Raw genomic sequence first — 26,472 nt, forward strand, 5'->3', positions numbered from 1 at the left:
ACATGTGTATATCTTGCTGCCACCGAATATTTCATTATAGCTAATAATCTTTAAATGTGTAATATTTTTCATGTTGCAGAAACAGTATAACACTATGAAATTATTTTCAAGGGTTATGTGTTTGGCTAGATGTTTAATCCCTGTGTGATTAGTCTTGGATCTACAAACCCCCCTATTTTTTTCAAAGGATTGGAAACCTTAGTATGTAATAGGAGGTAGCTTGGTTGATAAAAAATTAGATTAAAAAGAAGCGTTTTTTATATATAGCTATTTATAGAGACTGAAAATGTCTGTTGCGTTTGCTTCGGCTCGCCCCAGAAGTAAAGGGGAGGTGACACAACAAACTATACAAAAGGTAATGCGTTTTTTTTCCATGATGTTCAATGTGAATGTTTTTCTATTATTATTATTATTATCATTATTGTTGCTATTCTGGTAGGGTTGTGAGTGTGTAGCCAGCCTGGGTCAATGGAGAGAAAGTAGTGAATTTGGAATTGTATCTTACTGGTATACTATAGACTAAACAAAGCGTGTGGTAGATAATTTCTGTAGGTGCATTCTCAATAATATAATTATCTCATAAAATATAATAATGCCATATCATAATAATCTCAATAATCATATCAAATATGCAGTTTTTTTGTTTGTTTGTTTTTTTTATATATATTTTTTCGGCTGAATATTACACCTTAAATAGTCTATATCCTTAAAATGCAGGCTACTTAGGCTACTTAAGCATACAGTAGAAAATAACATTGGAGCTAACATTTCAGCAGGTCTTTCTGGATAAACGTTAGTCATGAAATCTAAAATGTATAAATCCGATTCTGAAATTCTAGGTTATTGATTCTGCAGGTGCCTCTTGGAATTTAAATATGATTTACACTTATGCTGTGGACAATGTTTTTGGCTCTATTGTATCCGTTGCAAAGTGGATCTGTAGCCCTTAGAAAACGTTAATTCCGTCATTGAACTGGAATTCCAATAGAGCATTGCCAAAATGGAAACAATTTTATGCTCCCCACAGAAAATTATTGAGGAGGTAGTTGGCTTGCTATAAATCTGGGGCTGCGCATCCCGATGGTCTTCGCAACGCTGTGTGATAATGGAAGGTGTAGCAGTCATTCGGGAGCAGACATCGTCTGTCTACGAACATCCAGACCTTTGTTCCTCCTGTAGCCAACACGACAGGAGAGAAAACAAAACAGGGAATTACAAACGCATAGCCACGATTTTTACAGGTGTGATTTCAGTGCACACCTTAATAGTAATACCGGACATGTGTAACCTGGTCTCCTGTTTTATTCTTTGTTTTCGTAACAAACAGGTCATTTGCGCGGAACTTAGCGATCTCTTTTTATTTATTCATCTATTTTTCACTGAATGTGTCAAATGAATATGTTGCAATGGCGTTCATATGTTACAGAAATCAGAATCAGTCCTCTTTTCACTTATCTCTTCAGCGCAAAACAACCTCCTGCTGGCCAATTTATGAGGAATGGGTGAATCAACTGACCCAGATAATTGTGTTGCGAGAGTAGATGAGGAGGAGTAGCTCAGTGAAAGTGCAAATCGGAGGAATTTGGATTTAGATTTAGATCGTTTTTCCCATCTTAGTGTACTTTTCAATGGATCACGGGAGGAAAAGATCATTGCTATACGGCAGCAAGACCATAGTCTGCATATTTGTGACAAACCCTGAGAAGGGCAATTTATATAATTTAACGAATATTCTCTCCAAAGATGCTGGATGAAAATCATCATCTGATACAGTGCATTATGGACTATCAGAGTAAAGGGAAAACGGCGGAATGCACTCAGTGAGTATATTTTTGCGCAAGAGAATAGTTTATAATAATACTTTATATGCTCCTTCTGTAGTTCTGTAGCTGTTCCTTTGTCATTAGTTTGCATTTTAGCATGGCAATCTTAATAGGCTATTAATCTTATTTTTCTCTCTGTTCTTATAGGTTGCTGGTCTTTACTAGTTTTTCACATGTGTTTTCACAGGTATCAGCAAATATTACACAGAAACCTGGTTTATCTGGCTACAATAGCAGATTCAAATCAAAACATGCAGTCATTGTTACCAGCGGTAAGTTGAAATCGTGTGCGTGCTTGTGTGTGCATGTGCATCTCAGCATACTCCAGAGCCCTCTTTAGGCTTTTCCCTTAGTACTACCATTTGCACTTAGCTGCCTTTAAATACTCAGAGCAACATGTTCCTAGTGTTAACATTACAACATTACGTGTCTGCAATACAGACTTCTCATATCGTCTTGCTCATTAGTAAGAACCCCACTCTTGTGCAGATGTTTGCTTTTTGCCCAGAGGTGGCTCAATGGCTACCCTGGAGTATATAGTCAGACATTCGTTGGCAAGGAAGATACAACTGTGATGCCCTCCTCTGCAATCTTTCTCCTCCACACCCTCAGCCTCCCACACAGAACATAAACATGGGTCCAGGGGGGATGGGTCAGAGTGGGAGCAGCCAGGCCCTGCACTCCCAGAGCAACCTGAATGACAGCATGACCACTGGGCTACCACCCACCTCCCTCATGCAGAGCCAAATGAGCAACGGTGAGCAGTCGGCATGTCCGATTGGCTGTATGTCTGCCTGTATGTGCCTTCCTGTCCACACGCCTGTCTGCCCACCTCCTGACCTGTCCCATCTGCTTTGTTGTCCATGTGACTTCCTGCTGACCTATCCATCCAACCTCCTGTGGCTCTGTCTGTAAGTCGGTCATAAGGAAAGAGAAAGAAGACAGGATACCAGTGGGAGATGGACAGATTGCATTTTTTGTCTTCTTTCCAGCAGCTTTTCTATTATGTTCTTCCAGTCCTTTTTTAACATATTGATGAACTGAATGTGTTCTTCACACTTGGATGCTCACTGACTGTGTGAGCATGTATTGTCAGGCCCAAGTCACGCCTCCATGCAGCAGTCAGGCCAGACGTCCCTGCCCTCCACGTCCATGAGTATGCCAGTCAGTAGCCACGGCTCGGCCACAGGCTACAGCCACTCGGTGCCGTCTTCACAGGGTGTGCAGATGCAGAGCCAGGGCCAGTCCATGGGTAGCTACGCCTCCCGCAGCAACCTCAACATGCAGTCCAACCAAGGTGAGCCAGGACCATCAACACATCTCCATTCAGGGGGAGTAGTCTCCACTCAGATCCTCACAGATGCATTTGTACTCATACTCCCCTTATACGTACTGTAGTGGTACGATCCATGATGTGCGAGTGTCTAGCATGACACTTGTTTTTTTAGGCTACAAATGGCATGTCAGTAGGTGAGATGCAGAAGGAAACACTGATACTGTATGTGACACTCTTGTGATAGAATACATGAATTGTCCCCAGGAGGAAAATAACATTTTTGGGGAGTCATAAAACTGGACAATCGCAAAAAACAGGGCTTTACTGTACAACATATTTACCTTTTCATTAGAGAGTGGAAGTGGAAAATATGCAGCATTTTTGCCAGTCCCTCCCATTTGTCTTCTCCAGTTCTCATTAATGAGAGTTCCTTATTTAAATTATCCACGATTGCTTAGAACAGCTGTCATTGTTGTGAGTTATTATAAGCCATTATGCAATTTATCAATATCTGAAATTATTCTGGGTTGCACAGTGGAAAGTACTATCAGCTTACATTTCCAGGATTTCAACCTAGCTCTGTCTGATTTCTCTGATTACTCTGTTTTCCTTCCACATGCTGTCATTAACTGGCATCTCTTTAGTGTCCTGTGTTTGTGTTGGGGGGACTGACATAACCATATGTTCCCACATTGCATCCTGATCTGTTGTGAATGAGCATAAACACACAAAAACTGTGAAGATAGTGGTAAAGGCAAAGTTTTGGATTGTTCAATTCAAGTTGTATTGGCAAACAATCAAAGCAATTAAATACTAGGCTTTGAATATAGGATGCAAAGTTTTTGTAGTTGGTATTGTTACAGGATTTACTTCACCGACACTGATGTTAACACTGACGCTAACAGACCACAAAATGCAGCAGAGCCTATTGTCATGCCAGACAATTTTGTGTGATATGAGGATGCTGGGCGGCACGGATGGTGCAGTGGGTAGCACTGCCGCCTCACAGCAAGGAGGTCCTGGGTTTGAATCCCCGTTGGCCGGGGCCTCTCTGTGAGGAGTTTGCATGTTCTCCCCGTGTCTGTGTGGGTTTCCTCCGGGTACTCCGGTTTCCTCCCACAGTCCAAAGACATGCAGGTTAGGCTGATTGGAGAGTCTAAATTGCCCATAGGTATGAGTGTGTGAGTGAATGGTGTGTGTGCCCTGCGATGGACTGGCAACCTGTCCAGGGTGTATTCCTGCCTTTCGCCCAATGTATGCTGGGATAGGCTCCAGCCCCCCTGCGACCCTGTTCAGGATAAGTGGGTTCAGATAATGGATGGATGGATGGATGAGGATGCTGGTCAGGTGTATTCTGGTCACTTGCTTTAAAAATATTGTGAGCATATTAATTTCCTTGTATGCAATATTTTCCATGAAATTCAAAAGCTGAACATTGAAATATTTACTCTCAGAACGTATGATAAACACATGCAGTTCATCAGCCTGAAGCCACTCCCCCTTTTTGGGATGTAGTTCACACACTTCCTTGTTAATTTCCTGGACATGTTGCCCCTTCCATTAGTGTGTTTAGTTCTATCTCTCTGAATTTGCCCCTGGCTTGGCAGTCCTTTTCGGATTCTGTTCTGACCCCTTGGTTTTGTTAATTTAACCTGAATTCAGGTTTTTCTGCTCTCATTCCTACCCTTAGCCCCCTTTTTTTATAATGTGCTCGTTTCTTTTAATGTGCATTATTTCCCACAATCCCTCTAGTCACAATGATGCACCAGCAAGCTGCGACGTCTCATTACTCCTCAGCTCAAGCGGGGAGCCAGCACTATCAGGGGCAGCAGTCCATGGGGATGCTGGGACAGGGTAACCAAGGCAACAGCATGATGGCACAGAGACCCATGGGATCCTACCGTCCCTCACAGCAAGGTAAGCGATGGGTTCAACTTATGAGCTTTTAGTGTATGTTAAGCCAGCTTGCGGAGCTGTATATCGGAGATGAAGCATGGCTAGATTAATATGCACTGACTTCCTTACAAGGAGGGCTAATTGAAAGCTTATTTTGCATATAGCTTCTGGCGGTGGAATTGCCATGTAAAATCCAACCCAGGGGTTCACAGTTGGCATTGATGATAATGCAGGAATGTAGTTCATCATAAAAAATGAACAGAATCGAATATACAGTCATCTCCTTAATTATTGGCATTCTTGATAAAATGAAGAAAAAATGCTGCATATAATCTACACAGATAATAATGGGAACCTATATACTTATTACAATACATTTACTGTCAATGGTTTTTATTAAGTAATCAAATTTTTTCTGAAAATCATAGGTGTCAAACTTATTGGCACCCCCAACAATTATTGTAAATAAAATAACCAAAAAAGTTAAATTGGAAATACAATTTGATTTTATTTAGTCAATCTTAGTCTAAATGAACTATACTGTCTCATTCCAGCACTCCCTGTTTCACTAGAGTATACAAATCAGGTAACAAGCATGCAAAATCCCTTTGACATCCATCTGCATGGGAAATGCATGGGAATTGATCACGAGTCAGGTAATGGGTACAAAAAAATACATAAATGGCTAAACATACCACTTAGCACTGTAATGGCAATAAATAAAAAGAGTAAAACATGTGGAATGGAACATATCAGGAAGAGGATGCAAGTGTATTTTGTCCCCATGGATGGTGAGGAAGATGGTGAGGGAGCCTATAAAGGATCATGATTTTAGAATTGCTAATTGAGATCGGTTGCAAGTTGGGGCCAAAAAATGGCACCTCTATACCACCTATACCATCAAACTCTTGGAGCCTGGAACCAAGAAAGCCATTATTGAGCTCAATAAACAAAACCAAACATTTGGAGTTTGCTATGCACACCATCAACATGTTTGGTGGCAAAAGAGATCAATTAAATAATCAATTCAACAAAGTAAAATTTTGGCAGAAAATCTGGCCATCTCTACTCGGAAGCTAAGATGATAGGTTGATCTTCAAACATACATCAGAATACACAGAGAAATGGTGACGTGAAAACAACATCCATGCTCTGCAATGGCCATCTCAGTCTGACATCCCATAAAAAACCTGTGGTCTCTAACCTTATCACAAATCTTTAGAAAATAATCAAGGCTGTCATCTTTGCCAGGGGTGGTTGCACAAAGTATTAAACCAGGGGTGCCAATAATAATTTTTATTTGAAAAAACACAAGACTCTGGTTGATTCCATTGAATCATTAATAAAGCACACTACTTGGCTCATGTTGGAAAATAAAGTTTATGTCAATATATATATATATATTTTTTGTGCATATTCATCAAGGTTGCCAAAAATAATGGACCTGACTGTAGATAACGTATACTGTAGGCAGGACAGGAAATATTGTTAAGCTGAGGTTCAGTAGGCAGAGCACCTGCCTAGCTTTGCTATATTATGTGTGTATTAAGCTAATCATTATGCAGCTAGATAATTTTCAGACCTTTTGACAGAATACAGTATGGCATAAGTACTGGTCGTATTCAAAATGGTAAGCAGGTTTTGTATTGAATTTGCAGTGTTTATCAGGCTCTAGTTTGAATGTTAGACATGGGAAACAGGTCTCGCCTTGCTTGGTACCTCTAACGGTAATACAGTACAGCAGAATAACAAGGCCATTGTGTGCTCTGCCTGTGGCTTTAAGAGGCGAGTTAAGATTTATTGTTGCTGTCACTTCTGGTCCTAGTTTCTGTAAATCACCGCCCAGTGCTTTTGTCAGCGTGCACCCAAAAATAGTCCCCAGTGTGCCGCTGTGTGTTCAGCGTGGACCTGGGCATCGTACTCAGCTGAGGCGCTGGTACACCTAACCCAAGAAGTTTTCTCAGGTGCAAAATGTCTGCTACTGGTACCTTCACTGTCCAGATTCTCATTAGACCTCACTCCCTTACTTGAATCTCACCACCCCCGAACCTTATTTGCTTGGTTGTCACGGAATTAGATAACTTGGTTCTGCTGTATGTCGTGCCTATTTCTGACAGAATTCTTGTGTGTCAATATACTATTTGAGCATGAAGGTGAATAGTGCAGTTTGTCAATTGAATATATTTTCACCACTGTTGGATTGTGTGTCAGGTAGTTCAACTCTTGGTTAACACTGAATTAGGTCTATATTTTTTGCATGCTTTATGTATTTATATAAAATGCGTTGGAGAAAGCAGCTTATCTTTAGTTCTAAGAAAGTAAATGCCACAATTTGAAGGAAAAAAATAGCATCTGAAATTTCTGCACACCATCCCCAAAGATTAATGTTCACTCTTGATAATGAAAACTTTTGATTTGTGTCATCCAACTTTTAAACACAAACAGATCCACCCCCCTACTCTCTCCCTCTCTTTCTCTTTCTCTCTCATTGGCTTTTTAAAATGAGCATTTGTTTATGGGTTTTCCTAACTGACCACTTCATTTCATTTTCATACAATTGTATAACGATTGTATAAAGTATTAGACATTAATAAAGCATTTGAAACCATGGGAAATACCATTTCTCAATCTCCCTTGCCCAGTTGCAATATCTGACAACAAATATTCTGTGTAGGTTTAGTTTAATTTGGTTGGCTGTGTCCATAATCAAACTTGAATGGATTTAAGCCATTATATGGTCCCCATTCACCACCCAATGGGTAATCATTACACTAGGGATTTGGAGACTGTGCCCGTGCCCTATCTCCTTGTCCGTTAGCAGTCAGCACAACAGGATATTGGTCAAATCAGTCGATTAACCAACCCTGGTGTCGCCTGTCTTGCAGGATCAGCACCGCAGTACATGGGACAAGACGAGTTCTACGGAGAGCAGTACGGACACAGTCAGAGCTCCAGCGAGCCAATTAACCAGCAGTATTACCCTGATGGTAATAATCACAGCATTCACCCTAAATACACATCCCACAACGCCCATCTCAACCTATGTTGTTTTAGCACCTCCAAACTCTTATTCATTTACAAGTGTATTTGTGTAGGCCAAGGCCTTCCCAGAATGCTGTGGTCAGTTTCACAGCCGTTCCTCCAAATCTGTCCTCTTTTGACTCTACGTTCTGGTGTGCTGAAATTTCAGACCTGGTGTGGAGTGCAGTTTGTGAATGAAACACTGACACTTCTTAGTACTTGTCTTCTTCATGTGTGGGGCGACATGGCTCAGGCAGTAAGAGCAGTCGTCTGGCAGTCGGAGGGTTGCCGGTTTGATCCCCCTCCCGGGCTGTGTCGAAGTGTCCCTGAGCAAGACACCTAACCCCCAAATGCTCCTGACGAGCTGGTCAGGGCCTTGCATGGCAGCCAATCACTGTCGGTGAATGGGTGAATGGAGAAGCATCAATTGTACAGTCCTTTGGATAAAGGCGCTATATAAATGCCTGCCATTTACCATTTGCCATTTATTCAGTTAATGGATTCACTTTCCGTGTATGTCTGCCTACAGGTCATGGGGATTACTCCTACCAACAATCCTCTTACAGTGAGCAGGGCTATGAAAGGTCCTTTGAGGATTCTTCACAGCATTACTACGAAGGAGGTACATGTGTTCCTTCTACTGCCATGGCTACATTGGGCTCATCTTCAGGTGTATGTGGCCAAAAAGTGATCACGACCAGAGAAAATGCTCTCTTGTTTTTCTGCGATGCATGGCAGTCATACTTTGCCATTGATGGACAGGCCATAATGTGAATAATGCTTATGCGCTCTGTGCCCACAGGGAATTCACAGTACAGCCAACAGCAGAGCTCCTATCAGCAGGGCTCCAGCCAGCAGCAGTCCTTCAGCCAGCAGCAGTACCCAGCCCAGCAGAACTACAGCGGGCAGCAGCAGGCCTACGGTAAGGGCCAGGCCCAGCACCCTACCGAGAAGGGCAATGTCACAGAGATGTTCTTCGGCAATATCTGAGGTTCATCAGCGTGCCTGTAAAACAAAGCCATACATAAATATGAATAGTCTGCTCCCTTTTCACATACAGAATTAATTCCTCTGTATTGTTACTTTACATTACATTACAAGGCACTTAGCAGACGCTCTTATCCAGAGCGACATACAATGAAGTGCAGATCAAACACAGGAACAAGTGTGAAGAGGACCCGAGAGGACAGTATGGTTCCGAGTCCTTGCGTGACCATACAGATACAAGCGGAACCCTTGAAGAATACATCAACTTACAAACTAGCATACCACGGTTGGCAGCTAGAATACCCCGAGTACAACAATACAATAGCTAATACAAAACACAACAATATCTATATATAACTATATAAGTGCCATTATAGTCTATGGCATGTCTATGGCATACACAAGGCTAATCATAGTGGTGAGGTAGGGAGGGAAATGTGCAGCCTGAAGAGATGAGTCTTCAGTCTGCGTTTGAAAGAGGGAGGTTATTCCACCACTGTGGGGCCAGGACAGACAGCAGTCATGAGCGAGAAGCTTCTGTATAAGTAACTCAGTGCTATTCGCTTTGACCTAGCTTGATGAGTCTCTTGTTACACTCTTGGCCTATTTATAATCCATCCATCCATCCATTATCTGAACCCGCTTATCCTGAACAGGGTCGCAGGGGGGCTGGAGCCTATCCCAGCATACATTGGGCGAAAGGCAGGAATACACCCTGGACAGGTCGCCAGTCCATCACAGGGCACACACACCATTCACTCACACACTCATACCTACGGGCAATTTAGACTCTCCAATCAGCCTAACCTGCATGTCTTTGGACTGTGGGAGGAAACCGGAGTACCCGGAGGAAACCCACGCAGACACGGGGAGAACATGCAAACTCCGCACAGAGAGGCCCCGGCCGACGGGGATTCGAACCCAGGACCTCCTTGCTGTGAGGCGACAGTGCTACCCACTGCGCCATCCGTGCCGCCCCTATTTATAATATTATCTATTATTATTTTTCTTTGATCTGTCTATACTGTTTTTTGAATGAAAACATGTAAGTGTTTTTGTAAGTGTGTGGTGAATGTGTCTGCTCTCCCACAGGGCCCAGCCAGGGCGCTTCCTCCCAGTACTCCAGCTACCAGCAGGGTCAGGGCCAGCAGTACACCTCATACCGCTCATCACAGGCTGCTGCCAGTGGCCAGACACAGAGGCCCTACACATACGAGCAGGTACTCTCCAATGTCCTCTGCTAGAGTCTGGTCTCAACAAAAAATACTCATAGCTCATATTAAAAATAATAATAATTATTATTATTATGCATTAACTATGCACACACTTTGAATGGTTTTTGGAATTTTTACAAAACTGATATTTGCCATATGTAGAAGCAGATGTGGACAATTTATGAATCCATGTGTATATGGCTATAATTTAATATGATTATATATTTGTGATATGTGTATATAAGTGATGTTGTCACTTACTTTTTTTACATCCTTCATCTTTTCTTTTATTTGCTGAGCATTGTACTGTATTTAATAATTTAACAGCTCCGATTTGTGTGTGTGTACTTTTGCAGCTTATGTTGTGTAGGGAATAATGAGTTCCTGTGTGCTGATACACATGCACTACTAAACTTGCTGTTTTTTCATCTACAGGGTCAGTATGGAAACTACCAGCAATAAGGTGCTGGAAGTCAATGACTTTTGGGCATATAGAAGAGTAAACAGTTTTGTGTACACTGCTTGATAGCTCTTTTTTCATTTCATTTGTGATAAACAGTTGGAAAGTAAAGTAGCCCATATGAAATCCATTTACCTTTCATTAACTGTTTGACAGTGTGAATCTGATTGGCCAAAGAGCCTGTTCAGAGTTGTCTTTTTTGTTTGTGTCTGTCTCAAGAGAAAGCACAAGGGAAATGTTGTGTGCATATATATTTTAAATTCTTCTTGTAACAGAGAAAGGAATGTGCTTATTTGTTTATGAAGTGATTAGGAGCAGTTTATCTTATCAAATTCAATCTCTTATTGTATCCTGAATGAAAAAAAAAACACAGTACAAGTCACAGTACTGAAGTAAAAAAGTAATATGTGAGATCTTCTTTGGGTTTAGGCAAACATACTGTATAACACTATTTGTTCATTTTATATATTTTTAAGACCTTTGCTGTTGGTCTTGGCATAGGCACTCTGTATTGCTGTCACTCTCTGACGACTCTCACAGTCATTAAGAATCACTGATATGGAACAAAGCCTCAAATTGTGTAATTCATGTAGTCCACATTGAGTGCTACAGCACACTTCATTGTTGGTGGTGCTGTTGACTCTTGACCTTGTTGCATGCATGTGTGTAGCCTTCTGTAGCAAGGCTACAGGTACTAACTCCAGTCAAATGTACCATAGTGTATGTTGTCACTGGAAAAATAGTTATTAGCTGTCTACCACTACCATTCATTGGCCTTTCTGTCATCAGTGAGTGTACTTGTCTTGCTCAGCAGGCACCACTAGCATTGGTGTTCATAATGTTCTTTATCTTTTATCATATGCTGTTGCTTGTTCAGTAGCTCAGAAAATTCATATCAGGCTATTTTAGTGTAGGTTGGAAAGTCTCAGACAAGGGTGCCAGATGTTTATTTCTCTTAAGTGTACTTTTATTTAGGTAGGGTTGTTTTCTTTGGATCAAATTATAATGCATCCATAGAGTAAATGTGGCTTTTTATTTTTATTTACTTTTATACATATTTTATATATTTATTCATTTTTAATTTGTGTATTGTTTTTATTTGCTCTTAAAATTATTTTATTGTACTTTTTTTCTAAAATATCCCTGCCCTTTCTGTTATAATATGAAATTATTCATTCATTGTCAAATTTGACAATAAAGTTATTTATAGAACGTGACTGGAAAACTACCAAAGGAACGTTTTAGGTCTACATACTGGATGTTGGAACATTTCTTTGTAAATATTGTACCTTTACCTATATCACCAAGTGCAATACATTCAGTCACAATAATGGATATAGAAAAGCATGTATGTGTGATTTACGGATGTCTATGCTCTAGTGTCCTCTTTACAGGGACACAAGGAGCAGATTTTACATGCGCTTCTATATTTTATTTCTGGCTTTATCATGGCTCTGCAGAAGTTTGCAGGAGCATTATCCTGGCATATCTATGTTTAGACTGGCATATTTAATATGTATTATTTAAAAATAAATAAATCACAAAAATACCAGTAGGTATTCATAGAAGTATTTTAGAAAGTAAGAAAGGCACTGTTCAATTTGTTTTGATTTAGAAAAAGACAAAGTAACTTTATTTGGTGCCCCACAGATTCTCTGGTTTAACAGTATTAATATGTAGGCAGTGAATCTAATGAAAGGGTTAGACCAGGCCATGCTGTGTTTATCCACATGTGGTGTGGGTATGCTTTTATAGAATGTGTATTTTTCAGACTGATGTGTATTGCCTCTGTGTATGTATATGTGTGTATGTGCGTGTGTGTTTGTGTGCACATGTTCATATGGCATCTCAGTTTTGCTAAAAGTATTTTGTTTCAAGTATGAGATGTTTGGTTTGTGCTGTGTCCTTGCTGAAAGCATGTACTGTCAGGTGTAAGGGAGTGTACAGGTGAGAGCTTAGTTGTGTGGTAGACATTAAGACATTCAAAACAAAGGTTCCACAGACACATTTGCCTTATTGTTTCTATGACACTGTACAGTATGAAGTTTTGTGATTGTTTTGTATAAATCAAAGTAGCATAACCACCAGTATTGCAAAAACTGGTTTACTGTAGGCTATATGAATCATATCTGCTGTGATATTGACTGTAATAATGCCATAATAATGCAAACCAGGTGCTGAAATTATCTTAGCTACAAAGGGGACAGCACAATTCATTACCATTTTGATGTTACAAAAGGAGTTTGAAATAGCATTGATGTACTTGGCTGTTAGACAGCTTTATTATGTTACACAACTGTTCTGTGACAATCGTAGACTTCTTTCTCTACACTACATTATGTGTCAATTTGAATTTATTTGGTTCCTGTGAATTCAGTATATTATCTGTATTATGTTTAAAATTTGGTTATAGTGTAAAGAAATTCACTGTAAACCATTTTGTGTGTGTGCGTGTGTGTATGTATGTGTGTGTGCGTGTGTGTGTGTCTGTTAAAGAGCGACTGCTGTAAATCATTGACCAAATATGAATGTTTCATTTGCAAGTAAATTGTACTGCATTGCTTGTTCTATATTGTTTCTTTTTTTGATTACTGTTTAATATAAAAAATAAACTTTCAGCTTTTATGTCCGTCTGCATATGGGCAACTAGCCCAAATTTGATAATTATGTGTACTGCAAGAAAACAAATCTGTCCACAATTTCATGGTCATGCCTTCCAAAGAGACACCAGCCAGAGCAGCAAAGCCATCTCACAAAGAGGATACATAAAGGAGACAGTGAAGGATAGGAAGTGGAATATATAGTTTTACCAGTAGCTATCATAATCTCACATCATATCCAGCAGAACAGGAGTACATGCTGGCTTGAAACAAATATTGATAATTTTTATTTTGCAATCCATTCAATAAAATGTATTTATAGAATAACACATTGCACTAAACCAGGGGTCGGCAACCCTGGTCCTGGAGAGCCGCAGGGTGTGCTGCCTTTCGTCTCCACCTTAAAATAAGCAACCGATTCAGACCCAAGAAACCAGGTGAGGTGAATTAACTGTGTAATCAATGGCCTTCATTGATCAATTAATGCCAAGTAACAACGAAAGCCAGCACACCCTGCGGCTCTCCAGGACCAGGGTTGCCGACCCCTGCACTAAACCAATTGAAACATTTAAAATCAGAATGCACAAATGCAAACAAAATGTCCACCATTTCCCACTAACTGCACACATTCAATTTCTCACGGGTAGGCTACTGTTACAAGTATTGGCCACACATTTACATTCCATAGTGAAAATTTGCTGAACATACCAGTCATCTGAAAGGATTCACTAAAACAGATTACATTTATTTCACAGACTCTATGGACACCAGTTTGTCTCCAGCATGTGACCTGAAGGAATTTAAACTTGTGTTTTAATGGTTATCATCCTGGGCTCCCCATAGGCACTTCAATTGCACAGCTAAGTGACTAATGACTAAGTGATCGTTAACAGAGTTCCTCCAATTAGTTAATTTAGTATGGGAAGCCAGCAAGGGACGTGAGCATGGATGGAATTTTAAATGCTATGAAAAGCATTGAGGCAGTGGTCCTCACTTCTGGTCCTTATGGAGCCACTGAAAAAGGTATAATTAAGTACAACAAAACAGGGGGAGAGATTATGGAATCTCTGAATGGAAAATGGGGGGGATAACCTACTGCAAACACTGCACATTTATATTTTAGGATCTGAAAAGGTGATGGTGAATTGTAAATCGCTACATGAATTGATTTATTAATCTAAACCTGGTGTTACTACGTGACAGGTACGGGGTGATACTGATGCAAAAATGATCAATGCGGTTAATGAATTTAGTATTTTCACTCGCCTTTCACTTGTTTCGGTAATTACAAGTTTTAGCGTAGTGAATTTTGGCCCGTAGTACTCGCCGTATTTTCAAATACTTCCAAGGACTGTTATCAGAGACTTTTTTCGAAATGTGCACCTGAATATCCGGTAAATGAATGGTAGACATTATTTATATAGCTACATTTTGAAAGTATTATTAGATTTGTATTTATGTGCATGTATAGACATGTGGTTACCTAGTAAGCTTCCTCTTATGTAGCCTAGGTTCTTAGCTGGCTAGCATCACTGACAGAGAACAGCCAGCATGTTTCACGCAAGCCCCATGCGACCTAAGGCTAGATGGCTGTTAGCGTGATACCCATTATTGATTTCATATTCATTTTTCGTTATCGCGAAAAAACATATAGTTCAAGAGTAAGCTATGCACGTACCAGTTCTCTAAATGTACTGTCTGCATGAAAGGAGGCGAAAAGCGTCCGTGTCTTTGACAAGCTGTACTGTAGCTAGGTAGCTAACTTGGCTTGCAGCTGAAACATTACTTTTATTGGCTAGTTGGCTCAGTTTGTTCCTCCACTAGGTTATTCTGTAGCTAACGTTATAACGCGAATAAGCTTGCAACTTCACACACGTTATTTAACTAGCTAGGTAGTAACGTTAGGCTATTTGCTGCCACTGTCAAACGTATTTAGTTAACGTTAGCTAAGTTACTACTCGCACGACATAATTTCTCTGTTGCTGTGGGTTAACTTTCGTTAACTTGTCACCAGTGTGCAATGTTGAACTCGCCAAACCTCGTACGAGGATGGAACGTACAAGGAATGAAGCGGATGTTCTGGTCCATGCCCGACATGAGACGAATACTCACTGTATTTGTGTCCGACATTAGCAAAGCTCAGTGGAAAATCTTAGGAACTGGGAGCTATTTCTCCACAAATTGCTCGCTCTGCGCCAAGACTCGGGGAATTCAGAAGAAGAGAGACCTTTCAGAGAAGAAATTGGTAAGGGCAATAGTGCTGCAATTTCATATTGTTTTTACAAGCACATGTCGCTATGTAGACGCTATGAGACCAGAACTACAGAGGGTACACTGCAAGATGCAAACCACGAGTTGGCTAAAAACAACAATAAGAAGATGACGATATTACAGTGTGCTGAGTATCTAAAAGAACCTCCAGAGTTCTTGCAGACAGTTAGATGAGACCAAAATTTTACTTTAGCGTCATGGCAATAGCAAAGTGTGGAGGCCAAAGGGAACTGCCCCCTCTCTAAAGCACCCCCGTCATCTGTGAAACATGGTGGTGGGGGTGTTATAGCTTGGAATATATAGCTGCCACAGATGCCGGCTCACTTGTCTTCATTGATAATGTAACTGCTGATAGCAGCAGCCGAATGAATTCTGAAGTGTACAGACCCATTTTTTTCTGCTGAAGTTCAGCCAAATGCCTCCAAACTCATTGGACAGTGCTTCCACAGCAAGACAATGTGAAGTCATACACCGGTGCTCTCTCTCTTCTAAATTATCTTCCAAACTGTTACTGTATTATGAGGCTCAGAAACACATTTTTTGTTGTTTTGGCTTTGTGCTCTAGCACATTGGATTTGAAATAAAAGCGCAGACATGACAGCTTTCATTTGGGAATTTTTTTATGCATATTGGGTGAACCACTGTTGCCCCATTTTATGGAACCATAGGTAAAATGACTGTTCCTCTTGCCTTTCTCCATCAGACTCGCTACTTTGTTGATCAGCGCAGAGTGAAGCTGGTTGCTGGCACAGGTGGCAAGGGTGCCTGTACATTCCACAGTGAACCCAGGAAAGAATGGGGAGGGCCAGATGGAGGGAATGGAGGCGATGGAGGAAATATAGTTATAAAAGGTAATTTTATACTAGTATGTAGTCCAGCTACAATTATTCATTTAAGCGTGTACATTGTATGTGCTGTTATGCATATAACTAAAAAAATATGTACAAGCAATGATTTCATTGGTCAAGCAAAAACCAAAAATTATGAACGATCACAGTATTGCACTGCATGCAGTGCCATGAAAAATAATTAGCCCCTTTCCTGATTTACTTTTTATTGCATATTTGTCACACTGAATGGTTTCAGATCATGCAAGAGAGGATAGTCAATAGTCAACTAATCAAAAAGGAGCTTAGTACATTTCACAAAATAATTAGGATTAGACTGATACCATGATGGTTGGTATCATGAGTGCAAAAAAATATCTACAAATATATGCTTTATAAAATAATTTTTTCACTACATATTTTGAGCAGTTGCTGTCCATTGTTTCACCTATCCATTTTGAATAAAAGATTAGGCGCTTGACCCTGTTACAAAATGGTAAAGGTGGTGTAGAGGCTGTGGAGTCTGCTGATTGGATATGAAACTACGCATTTTACGGGAGACACAATTTCGCTTTGCACATGCTTTTTGTGCCGCCTCATATTTACAGTTGACCGACAAGTGAAATCGCTGTCATTGCTCACCTCTGTTTACCGCGGGGGAGATGGAGAACGAGGGGGCAACAAAAACTGCTACGGCCACAACGCACCCGCTACCTACATCCGAGTGAGTGTACATGTTTCACTCCGTGGCCCTCTCTCCATTTTAAAGTCGACAGGGGCTCGAATCACAGCAAGGCCTGTGTTTCGTGTCACAAACCACAGGTGCCTGTCGGTACAGTCCTTAAGGAGAATGGAAAAACAGTTGCCGAGCTGACCCGTCACAACGAGGAGTATGTCGCAGTGTACGGTGGAGCTGGGGGCAAGGGGAACCGGTTTTTCCTGTCCAATGAGAACCGTGCACCATCCCAGACCAGCCCAGCAGAAGAAGGGCAGGAGCGGATTTTGCATTTGGAGCTGCGTACCATGGCACATGCTGGACTGGTGAGAGAGATGGGGAAACCCAGTAACAATACTTAGTGTATACAGACCTGTGTCTGGGTAGCCATATGCAGTATGTATAACTGTGTGATGTATTGGGACATGTAATCTGACCTGGATATCTGGAAGAAAACTGTTTCTAGAATGTAGGACATGCATTTAATTCATAGCAAACATACTGTCACCTCCAAAAGTATTGGAACAGCAAGGTAAATTCCTTTGTTTTTGCTATACACTGAAGACCAATGAGTTTTAGGTCAAAGGATGTACATGAGATGACTGAATTTCAGAATTTCCTGGTATTTATATCTTAGATTTGTTAAACAACTTCAAACATATCATGTTTTCTATCAGGCCAATTTTTAGGTGAGCAAAAGTTTTGGAACATGTGACTGAGGTGTTTCTTGTTGCCCAGATGCTTCCTGTTCGATTGATTAGTTAAACAATAAATAGTTCTGAATGTCTACTCTTGGTCTTAGCCTTGGGTTTTGCCTGTGAATACTGCAAGATAAACCAACATGAAGACCAGAGAGCTGTCTTTGGGAGAAATGAAAGCCATTTTGAAGCTTAGAAAAGAGGAGAAATCGATCAGAGCCATTGGATAAGCATTGGGGATAGCTTGGAACAACAACTTGGAATGTCCTGAAAAAGAAGGAAACTGCAGGCATACTGAGCAACAGACATTGATCAGGTCAACCAAGGAAAACAACAGCAGTTGATGAGAGAAACATTGTGAGAGCTTTGAAGAAAAACCCCAAAACAAAATAAAAGAAATAAAAAACCCCAGTCAGTGACATCACAAACAATCTCCACAGGGCAGGGGTAGAGGTATCTCAATCAACCAATCGAAGAAGACTCGGTGAGCAGCAATATAGAGGATATACCACAAGATGCAAACCACTCATCGGTAGTAAGAATCGGAAGGCGAGATTTGCCAGAGATGAGCCCCAAAAGTTCTGGAAGTTTTATGGACTGATTAGACAAAGATTAACCTAAGATTAGCCAAAGTGTGGTGAAAGAAGGGATATGGTCATGATCCAAAACATTCATGCTCATCTGTGAAGCACTAATCTTGATGATGTAACCCATTATGGTAGCAGCAGGATGAATTCAAAAGTCTACAAACACATTTGGTCTGCCGATTTACAGAGAAATGTGTCCAAACTAATTGGGATTAACTTCATCGTACAGCAAGACAATGACCCAAAACACACTGCCAACACAACAAAGGACTTTATTAGGGAGAAAAAGTGGAAGGTTTTAGACTGGCCAAGTCGATCACCAGACCTTAACCCTATTGAGCATGCATTTCACCTCCTGAAGGGGAGATTGAAGGGAAAACAAACAATAACTGAAAGAGGGTGCAGTAAAAAAGCCTGGAAGCCTGGAAAAGCATCACTGAAGAATGCAACAGTTTGGTGATGTCAATGGGTCGCAGGCTTGATGCAGTTATTGCAAGCAAGGGATATGCAACCAAATATTAATTGTTACTTACTTTCATTTACTTAAATACTCTCTGTTCCAATAGTTTTGCTGACCTAAATTCAGTGGTCTGGTATCAAAGGTGCTATTTTCTAAGTAGTTTTAACACATCTGGAAATACCAGGAAATAAACGCTGAAGTTCTGAGCTCTTGTCTCGTGTTCATCTTTTTATCAGAACCCCAAATATAATCAGTGTTTTGCAAAAACATTGGAATTGGCTTTGCTGTTCCAATACCTTTTGAGGGGACTGTATATATTCTTTAATGCTCACTGCATTTTGTGTTTGTTCTACAGGTCGGATTTCCGAATGCAGGAAAATCCTCGCTGTTACGGGCCATTTCAAATGCAAGGCCAGCTGTGGCGGCTTATCCCTTCACCACACTTAACCCCCACGTCGGCGTTGTGCAATACCGGGACCATGTGCAAGTGGCAGGTGTGAGAATAAGAGTATTGATACAGAAGAAAAAGTTCAATTTGTTGTTAAATCTAGATTTTGCTTTAATGTTTTATTGTCAAAAGTTATTTCAGTCTCTTCAAGAGTACTCTACAAGTTATTAAACCTGTTAGCTAGCTAGTCTCTAATTTTATGTGAAGCTGAGCCAGTTTTAGGAGTGGTCATTATGATTTTGGCTGTTGTTAACCTATCTGTTTCCATGGCGACAGTGGCAGACATCCCAGGGATCATCAGGGGAGCGCACATGAATCGCGGCCTGGGGATCTCCTTCCTGCGGCACATTGAGCGCTGCCGCTTCCTGCTGTTTGTGCTGGACCTGTCGGGCCCGGAGCCCTGGGCCCAGCTGGAGCACCTGCGCTTCGAGCTGGAGCAGTACCGGCCCGAGCTGGGCCGCCGGCCGCAGGCCATCGTGGCCAACAAGATGGACCTCCCCGAGGCCCAGGACAACCTGGCCGCCCTCCGGGCTCACGTGGCCCAGCGGGTCATCCCCGTGTCAGCGCTCACCGGGCAGAACGTGGAGGAGCTCATCCTACACCTGCGGCAGCTGTACGACGCAGAGGAGGGGGAGGGCATCAGGCTGTGAGAACAGCAGGAATTACCTGCTGTTGTATCGCTCCTTCCTGTTTGGGGCTATACGTTCATCTTTAAAGAAGTATTTTGAGTGTGTAATTATGTAATGTAATTGAAACAAAAACGGACAATGCAGTCAAAGCTATGATATTTTTTAATAGATTCTGGTGATTTGTATTTATATAGACATCTGCTCAGTCACAGTGTGTGTACCCATGCGTTTTGTAAATTAATAAATGGGTATACTGTGTAGGTGTGTACAGTGTTTTTACTCTATGATATGTATGTGTGCATCAGTAATGCACTCTGAAATTGCCTTGCGTTGCGAAGCATTCTGCCAGAGGTTGTTGTGTTATTTATGTCTACATGAGGCTACATTACTGTTGTACATTACGTCTATGACCTCAAGCAGCTGCGATTTAAAGCATAACATTTTTATATTAATTACGGCACAAACATTGTCGGCCATTCCGCTGGTGGCCATTCCGCTCCCACACATTTTTCACATGAAAAATAAATTAGAGGTTATAGGTCACATAAATTGTGAAAAGCTGAAAATGGCCAATGGATTATCGCACACAGAAATATGATGGTAAATGGACTGCATTTATTTAGCGCCTTTATCCAAAGTGCTTTATGATTCATGTCTCCCATTCATCCATTCACACACCAACAGTGATAGGAGGCCAGGCAAGGTTTCAATCAGCTCGTCGGGAGCTATTGGGGTTCTTGCTCAGGGACACTGACCTAGGTCGGGGGCTCGAACCAGCAACCTTTCCGACTGCCAGACGACCACTTTTACCCCCTGAGTTAATAAAATGAATATTTTCAGTTTTAGCGAATGTTTTATTTTGGTACAGTTTTGATGTGCAGTTGTATACATGAAGAAGAGAGAAGATCTATTTCAGGAAAAATCCTGGAAATACTCTTGTGGTCGTTGCAATGAGATTTTTTAAAAGTGAGTCACAAATGTGTCGATGGCATAGAATAAATGACAGTAGGCTTGCATGTTCTAGTATTGATGACATCACAGACCCCTTATGAGGCAGGATTTGTGATGGCACATTTGTTTACTTAGTTCTTGAATTTTCAAATAAAATTATTTCTGGAAATGTTTTCCTCAGACTCCGACACAAGCGTCCTGTAAATGTAAGTTGACACAAGGGTATGGAAAAATGAAAAGCTTAATTATTTTAAAACTTGTGACTGTAATTAACAGTATCAGTTGCTTCTGCGACGAGGCTAACTGGGCTAAGTGAAGACATACAGTACACGCTTTGCTGATAGAATTTTCCTTTTTTCTACTAAACCCCTTCAGACCTGTTAGAATAATCAGGACTTTTATTTAAATATAAAGGCTAAGTTGAGTTATTTAATCATTGTAATCGACTACTACTTCTACTTAAGTTAACAAATGTGGCCCGCTAAGATATAAAATAAATAATGCTGAGATGATAATCAGTGATGTGTACTTTTCCAACTAAAATGGTTTCTAAATTCAATACAAGAAATTATTTTATACTTTATACTTTCATATTTGATATTTGCACATTTTGCTCCATCCGTTCATTTATTTTCTATTTTCCACCTTGCAACCTCTACATCTCAGACATTGCATTCATTTTCTGTACTTTGGAAACAGATAATGTTTTTATTTTAAAAAATTTGGACACTGGATCACTGAAACTATACCTTTTGTATGAAATGTATGAGAAGTTGAGAAGACAATGCCAAACCTCAATTGAAGGAAAAAATATCTGATAAAAACAAGAACTTGAATACAAGTTTTTGACAGCTTTAACTGATGAAGAGATTAGCTACAACAAGAATATGCATACACAGATGGGCCCAAGACTGGGTTTGAGAACCTCTGAATTGAATTGAATTTATTTTACAAAAATATTATTTTTATTTTTCATTTTGAATCATGCTGCTACAGGTTTTTCAAATTACACCATATGGTGCAAAACTAGTTCTGGATCATGGGTTATTTGCGATCCACGCAGCAGGCACAATTCCAGAGGTTTCTAACAAAAAATATGACTGTTCCGCCTGTCACAATGACCACCCGATCTGAAATGGTTACAAAATGAAATAAACATGCGCGGGCTGCCTGAAATAGCAGGCATTAACACCCACTCTCTTTTTGAATGGGCCTCCAGACTGTCAGTACAGGTCTGACAGTCGAGCCGGGAGGCAGAGGCCTCCTTGTGTTGTCATGCTGGAGTTCAGTCAGGTGACACAACAGGGGTGACAAACAAAAGGGGGGCGCGCAGTCACTGCTGGGCAAACACCAGTGCAGCAGCAGCTGGCACAGTCAGCCGAGCTCCTCAGGGCCTCAGATCATGTCTCCTCTGCGGCTAATCTAGCACAGAATCTGCTGCGCTCAGCGCCAAGCCTAGCCTGTTACAGTAAGTGGTGAGTGGAGCGGGCTGGATGCTGAGGAAGGTCGGTGTTGATGTCACCGTGCATGACGGTGCATGCAGGTTGAAGGGACTGTAGCGAGTGTATTATGTTAAGATGAAAACTGCCGGGAGCGATCCTAATGCGATAAGTGGTATTTTAAATGCTTTCTCTTGTGCCTCTGCTGTGGAGGAGGTGGGAAAGGACCTGGTAGTGTAAAAAGCCTGTGGTCAGATGTGTTTTGCAGTGAAACAGAAATTCAGTGGGCCTTTGGCCGTTTGAAGGATCTCAATACAGGGCTCCTGACGTGAAATCCTTTACTTTTTTGTTTAGTATATGAGTGTATAAAACCAAGTTGGGTGCTTAAATATAATAATGTGTATTTAAATCAAAATAAAAATGACATTAATTATTTAAACGCTCTCTGGTAGTCATTGAAAGGATGCTCTCCAGCAGCCGCTCCAGCCAACGGTGGGATTTGGGTGAAACAGCACACTGAGTGATGGCTGCCCTTACAGCGGTGTCTCACGTGTGCTCCATTTACTGTCCCTCAGGTGGTCATGTCATGGAAATGGATGATGAGTGTAAGAAATCCACCCAGGCTCTGTGGAGCTACTTGTGTCTTAACCAGCCACTTGAAAAGGTGAGACCCTGTGTGTGTGTGTGTGTGTGTGTGTGTGTGTGTGTGTGTGTGTGAGTGACAGAGTGAAAGAGGAAGCTGTGTGTTATTTTATTTCTCTTTTAACTCTCAATCTGCCTTGTCATTCAGATTTCCATTTTGGTTATTTGTGATATCTGTTACTTACAGTGGGACCTTTCCTAAACCTAAGAGAAATGTACTGTTGACATTAGCTAACTCCTGATGAATACTCTTTTGCTCAGAGTGATGTTATAATTGGCCTGGGCTGTCATGACCTGCGTGTAGCAGAGAGAGCCGCCTCTCTCTTCCTGGAGGGGTGGGCCCCCTGGCTGCTCTTTACGGGTTACCTGGGCAACCAAACCGCAGGTGAGGCCCATGGGAGGACACAGCCCTCACGTAGCAACATTATCCTCTGAACTTTCAGTCAGTGTTTCTCTGTCGCATGTGTCACCTCCTGCCATACTAACATTCCAGCCATTGTCTCACAGGTGTCTGGCAGCGGCCAGAAGCCCAGGTCTTCCTGGAAATTGCACTGAAAATGGGGGTCCCAAGGGAGAGTATCCTGCTGGAGACTGAGGCCACCAACACTGGAGAAAACATCCGCCTCTCTTACCAAGTCCTTAAGGACAACCTTGTTCCAGGTGTCTACCGCAGTCAAAGGGGGAGGATGAGTGAATTTATCTTTTAGTTGACATGAAAGTTGTTGAAGTGTAATACTCCTGTCAGATTTATTCTACACGGAAACTATACGGCAGCACCCTTCTTTTCTTCTGCCTTTTTTTGCATTTGTACTGCCCCTTTTAAATTATATAAAGAAATATATATTTATGTTTTCATAAATTTCCCCTCCCCTTATTTCAGGGTTGTCCACTTTGAGCACAGTGACAAAATTGTAGCCTGTGCCATAATATTATTCTGCCACAAGAGGGATTAGTGATCCATGAAATGGCAGCAGATACCCAAAATGGTGCTATACTCTGATTTCACGGATTCACACTTTCGTTTTCTTTGCACTGCTTATACTATTCGCAGTACTGATGCAAAAATGAGGAATTATATCTTGCTGTTTGACGCTGATGCCTTAATATTAAGATGGATTTTGTGCTGCATAACATATTTAATATTTCACAAAACTGCAAATAAATAAATAAAATGTTGCAATGTGGATGACTGTGCCTCAGTCAACAGGGTGATTCTAGTCCAGCAGCCTTTCATGGAGCGGCGAGTGTTGGCCACCTTCTTGTGCCAGTGGCCAGGAGGGCAGGAGAACACGCGGGCCATCGTCACCTCCCCCTGCACTGACCTTGCCCAGTACCCCCACTCCACCGTGGGCACTGGCAGTGACCTCATCGGATACATGCTAGGTATCGCGCTCTGAGGCCAAGAGCTCTCCTCAGCTTTCTCAGCTGCTGCTTTCCTGCTGGTGTAATGCTTTGTTTGCATGATGAATTAAGTAGTTTTTTGTATTTCTACAATTACCAAGATTATTTCATTTCAGATGCACATTAATGCCTTCACTTTTTGATTCAAAGATCCGTCACACGCACACACACTGACTCATGTGGCTGTGATTTGCCTTATAGGTGTCTTTGAGAGAATCCAAGACTATCCGAAGAAAGGCTTCCAGGTGGAACAGGAAATCTCACTTGATGCGCTCACGGCTTATCAATGGCTCCTGAATGCTGGATACAGTCCTAAATAAAGCAATGTCACCTTTTAAATAAAACCCATTTGCACATCAGAGAACCTTTCTTTGTTGTTAAGAAGATTGTCCTCAGGCTGTGTTCATAAGTAAAATGTTCTTGACTTTGAAGTTTCTTTTACTTGCATGTGGTTTTAATTAATTATAGCCTAATTGAAGCATCATATATTGGGAGGGATTCTAGTTTAATTATTACATTACATTAATACTTACCCAGAGCGACATACAGTTGATTAGATGAAGCAGGAGCCAATCCCCCCCTGGAGTGATGTGGGGTTAAGGGCCTTGCTCAAGGGCCCAGCGGCTGTGCAGATCTTATTGTGGCTACACCGGGATTAGAACCACCGACCTTCCGTGTACGAGTCATGTACCTTAACCACTACGCTACAGGCCACCCTAATTCCAGGTTGTCGTTTATCAAAAGGTTTTCTTTGCTGTAAATTTCAGATAATGACTTTATAGTTAGCTTAGCATTATGTAAAATGTATAAGTAGGCCTATAGCTTAAAAGTCATCATTTACATATTTTACTGTGTTATGGAATTTCTTTCCCTCTTAGGACAACTGAATGCACAATGGTGTGTAATGTATCATCCTTTGCAATGCTTCTGATATGTGATAAGATCTCTGTTGAGATTATAATTTTTGAAATTCCTAATCAATTTTCTTACCAGACAGGGTCTTCTGATTTTTGACAGTTCAAAAACTTTTAGATCATGTGTTTTCTCCCTGGAGGACCTGCTGTAACACAAAAAACAAGACATACTGGTTTAACTGCAAAGTGGAGGCAGTTGCATATATCAGAATGATCTGCCCTAGGTACAAGCTGAAATTATTTCCTTCTTAAACACATCTTCCTCCTGTGTTTGAAGTAAGACTTGGGTTTAGAACAATGAAGACTTATAGTCTGTTTTGAGTGACAGCAGGTGTTTTGATTCTGAATCATGTGGCAGCAACTCATTGTCATTGGGTTCAGTTGTTGTTCACACCAAACATCAGAATGGGGATGTTTGGAGAAAATGGAAGAAATGTGATCGAAGTTGTTTGTCTGTGGCAGACGGGTATCTCGGGAACAGCTGATCTCCTGGGATTCAACTGTATCTCTGCAAAAGAGTTTGCAGAGAATGTTGTGAAAAACAAAAACATCCAGTGAGTGGCTGTTCATTGGGCAAAAATGCTTTGTTAATGGGAGAGGTCAGAGGAGAACGGCAAGTGTGGTTCAAGCTGACAGGAAGGTGACAGTAACTCAAACAACCATGCGTTACATCAGTGCTATGCAGAAATCTCATCTCGGAACACGCCAAACCTTGAACTGGATGGGCTATAACAGCAGAAGCTGTAACCTTATAAAGTGCTCACCGAGTGTGAATAGAAATATATTTCAGAAATTTGAATACAGATTTTCTTCAGGCTTTTATTATAAATGATACCCACACCATGTACGTATATACATCATCCAAATTCAGTACAATGCATTATATTTATACACAACTTATGTTTGCTTTATGTATTACAATTAAACAATTGGATATTTACTGAAACAATTCAGGTTGAGGTTCTTGCTCAAGGGTACAAGTGCAGTGCACAACAACTTCAACCACTGTAACCTCTGATTTACTGTCCCAAGACCCTTACACTACACTGCTGCCCAACATGGTAACACGAGACCACATGTTTATTATAGTGCTGCATGAACAGCCAATAGGCTTTCAACAACCAATCCACAATTTGATTGTCAATTTTATTCATTAATAAATGGGTAAATCACCATTTCGCCTCATTCATTCGCATCAGCTCCATTCCAATTT

At 41.1% G+C, this 26,472-nt stretch overlaps 3 protein-coding genes across 9 annotated transcripts; all 3 read left to right on the forward strand.

The window, feature by feature from the left end:
• Positions 1–218: 218 nt before the first annotated feature.
• LOC133139638 (calcium-responsive transactivator-like) lies at positions 219–13,302 on the forward strand. Of its 3 annotated transcripts, none has more exons than XM_061259236.1 (11): positions 219–355; positions 1,744–1,820; positions 2,011–2,095; positions 2,436–2,580; positions 2,920–3,120; positions 4,852–5,016; positions 7,881–7,982; positions 8,546–8,638; positions 8,819–8,938; positions 10,096–10,223; positions 10,653–13,302. In XM_061259236.1, exons 1-11 carry the CDS (start codon positions 287–289, stop codon positions 10,677–10,679), a joined length of 1,212 nt encoding a protein of 403 aa, XP_061115220.1. In that variant the 5' UTR covers positions 219–286; the 3' UTR covers positions 10,680–13,302. The 3 variants fall into 3 exon arrangements, with proteins under 3 accessions (XP_061115220.1, XP_061115221.1, XP_061115222.1); XM_061259237.1 differs by having other exon boundaries at positions 4,897–5,016; XM_061259238.1 differs by lacking the exon at positions 7,881–7,982.
• An 890-nt stretch (positions 13,303–14,192) lies between these two features.
• On the forward strand, positions 14,193–20,170 carry mtg2 (mitochondrial ribosome-associated GTPase 2). Of its 3 annotated transcripts, none has more exons than XM_061259232.1 (7): positions 14,193–14,300; positions 15,292–15,522; positions 16,252–16,399; positions 16,984–17,099; positions 17,198–17,416; positions 19,191–19,329; positions 19,560–20,170. In XM_061259232.1, exons 1-7 carry the CDS (start codon positions 14,283–14,285, stop codon positions 19,931–19,933), a joined length of 1,245 nt encoding a protein of 414 aa, XP_061115216.1. In that variant the 5' UTR covers positions 14,193–14,282; the 3' UTR covers positions 19,934–20,170. The 3 variants fall into 3 exon arrangements, with proteins under 3 accessions (XP_061115216.1, XP_061115218.1, XP_061115217.1); XM_061259234.1 differs by lacking the exon at positions 14,193–14,300 and adding an exon at positions 14,516–14,671; XM_061259233.1 differs by lacking the exon at positions 14,193–14,300 and adding an exon at positions 14,574–14,682.
• Positions 20,171–22,198: 2,028 nt separating this feature from the next.
• On the forward strand, positions 22,199–24,685 carry LOC133139639 (uncharacterized protein SCO4629-like). Of its 3 annotated transcripts, none has more exons than XM_061259239.1 (6): positions 22,199–22,331; positions 22,878–22,966; positions 23,206–23,329; positions 23,452–23,604; positions 24,145–24,327; positions 24,547–24,685. In XM_061259239.1, the coding sequence occupies exons 2-6, from the start codon at positions 22,889–22,891 to the stop codon at positions 24,663–24,665; spliced, it is 657 nt and encodes a 218-aa protein (XP_061115223.1). In that variant the 5' UTR covers positions 22,199–22,331; positions 22,878–22,888; the 3' UTR covers positions 24,666–24,685. The 3 variants fall into 3 exon arrangements, with proteins under 3 accessions (XP_061115223.1, XP_061115224.1, XP_061115225.1); XM_061259240.1 differs by having other exon boundaries at positions 22,222–22,338; XM_061259241.1 differs by having other exon boundaries at positions 22,298–22,368.
• The last annotated feature ends 1,787 nt before the right edge of the window (positions 24,686–26,472 follow it).

This window comes from Conger conger, chromosome 10, assembly GCF_963514075.1.
Source record: "Conger conger chromosome 10, fConCon1.1, whole genome shotgun sequence".
NCBI lineage: Eukaryota > Metazoa > Chordata > Actinopteri > Anguilliformes > Congridae > Conger > Conger conger.

Bases quoted from the DNA above. Each gene is read 5' to 3' on its own strand.
- LOC133139638 (XM_061259236.1), top strand. From the start codon at position 287: ATGTCTGTTGCGTTTGCTTCGGCTCGCCCCAGAAGTAAAGGGGAGGTG. The intron at 2,096-2,435 runs GTAAGTTGAAAT...CCACACCCTCAG, and splicing joins TGCAGTCATTGTTACCAGCG to CCTCCCACACAGAACATAAA. The intron at 8,939-10,095 runs GTAAGGGCCAGG...GCTCTCCCACAG, and splicing joins CGGGCAGCAGCAGGCCTACG to GGCCCAGCCAGGGCGCTTCC.
- mtg2 (XM_061259232.1), top strand. The intron at 15,523-16,251 runs GTAAGGGCAATA...TTTCTCCATCAG, and splicing joins ACCTTTCAGAGAAGAAATTG to ACTCGCTACTTTGTTGATCA. The intron at 17,417-19,190 runs GTGAGAGAGATG...TTTGTTCTACAG, and splicing joins CCATGGCACATGCTGGACTG to GTCGGATTTCCGAATGCAGG.
- LOC133139639 (XM_061259239.1), top strand. From the start codon at position 22,889: ATGGAAATGGATGATGAGTGTAAGAAATCCACCCAGGCTCTGTGGAGC. The intron at 22,967-23,205 runs GTGAGACCCTGT...TCTTTTGCTCAG, and splicing joins TTAACCAGCCACTTGAAAAG to AGTGATGTTATAATTGGCCT. The intron at 23,605-24,144 runs GTGTCTACCGCA...ACTGTGCCTCAG, and splicing joins TAAGGACAACCTTGTTCCAG to TCAACAGGGTGATTCTAGTC.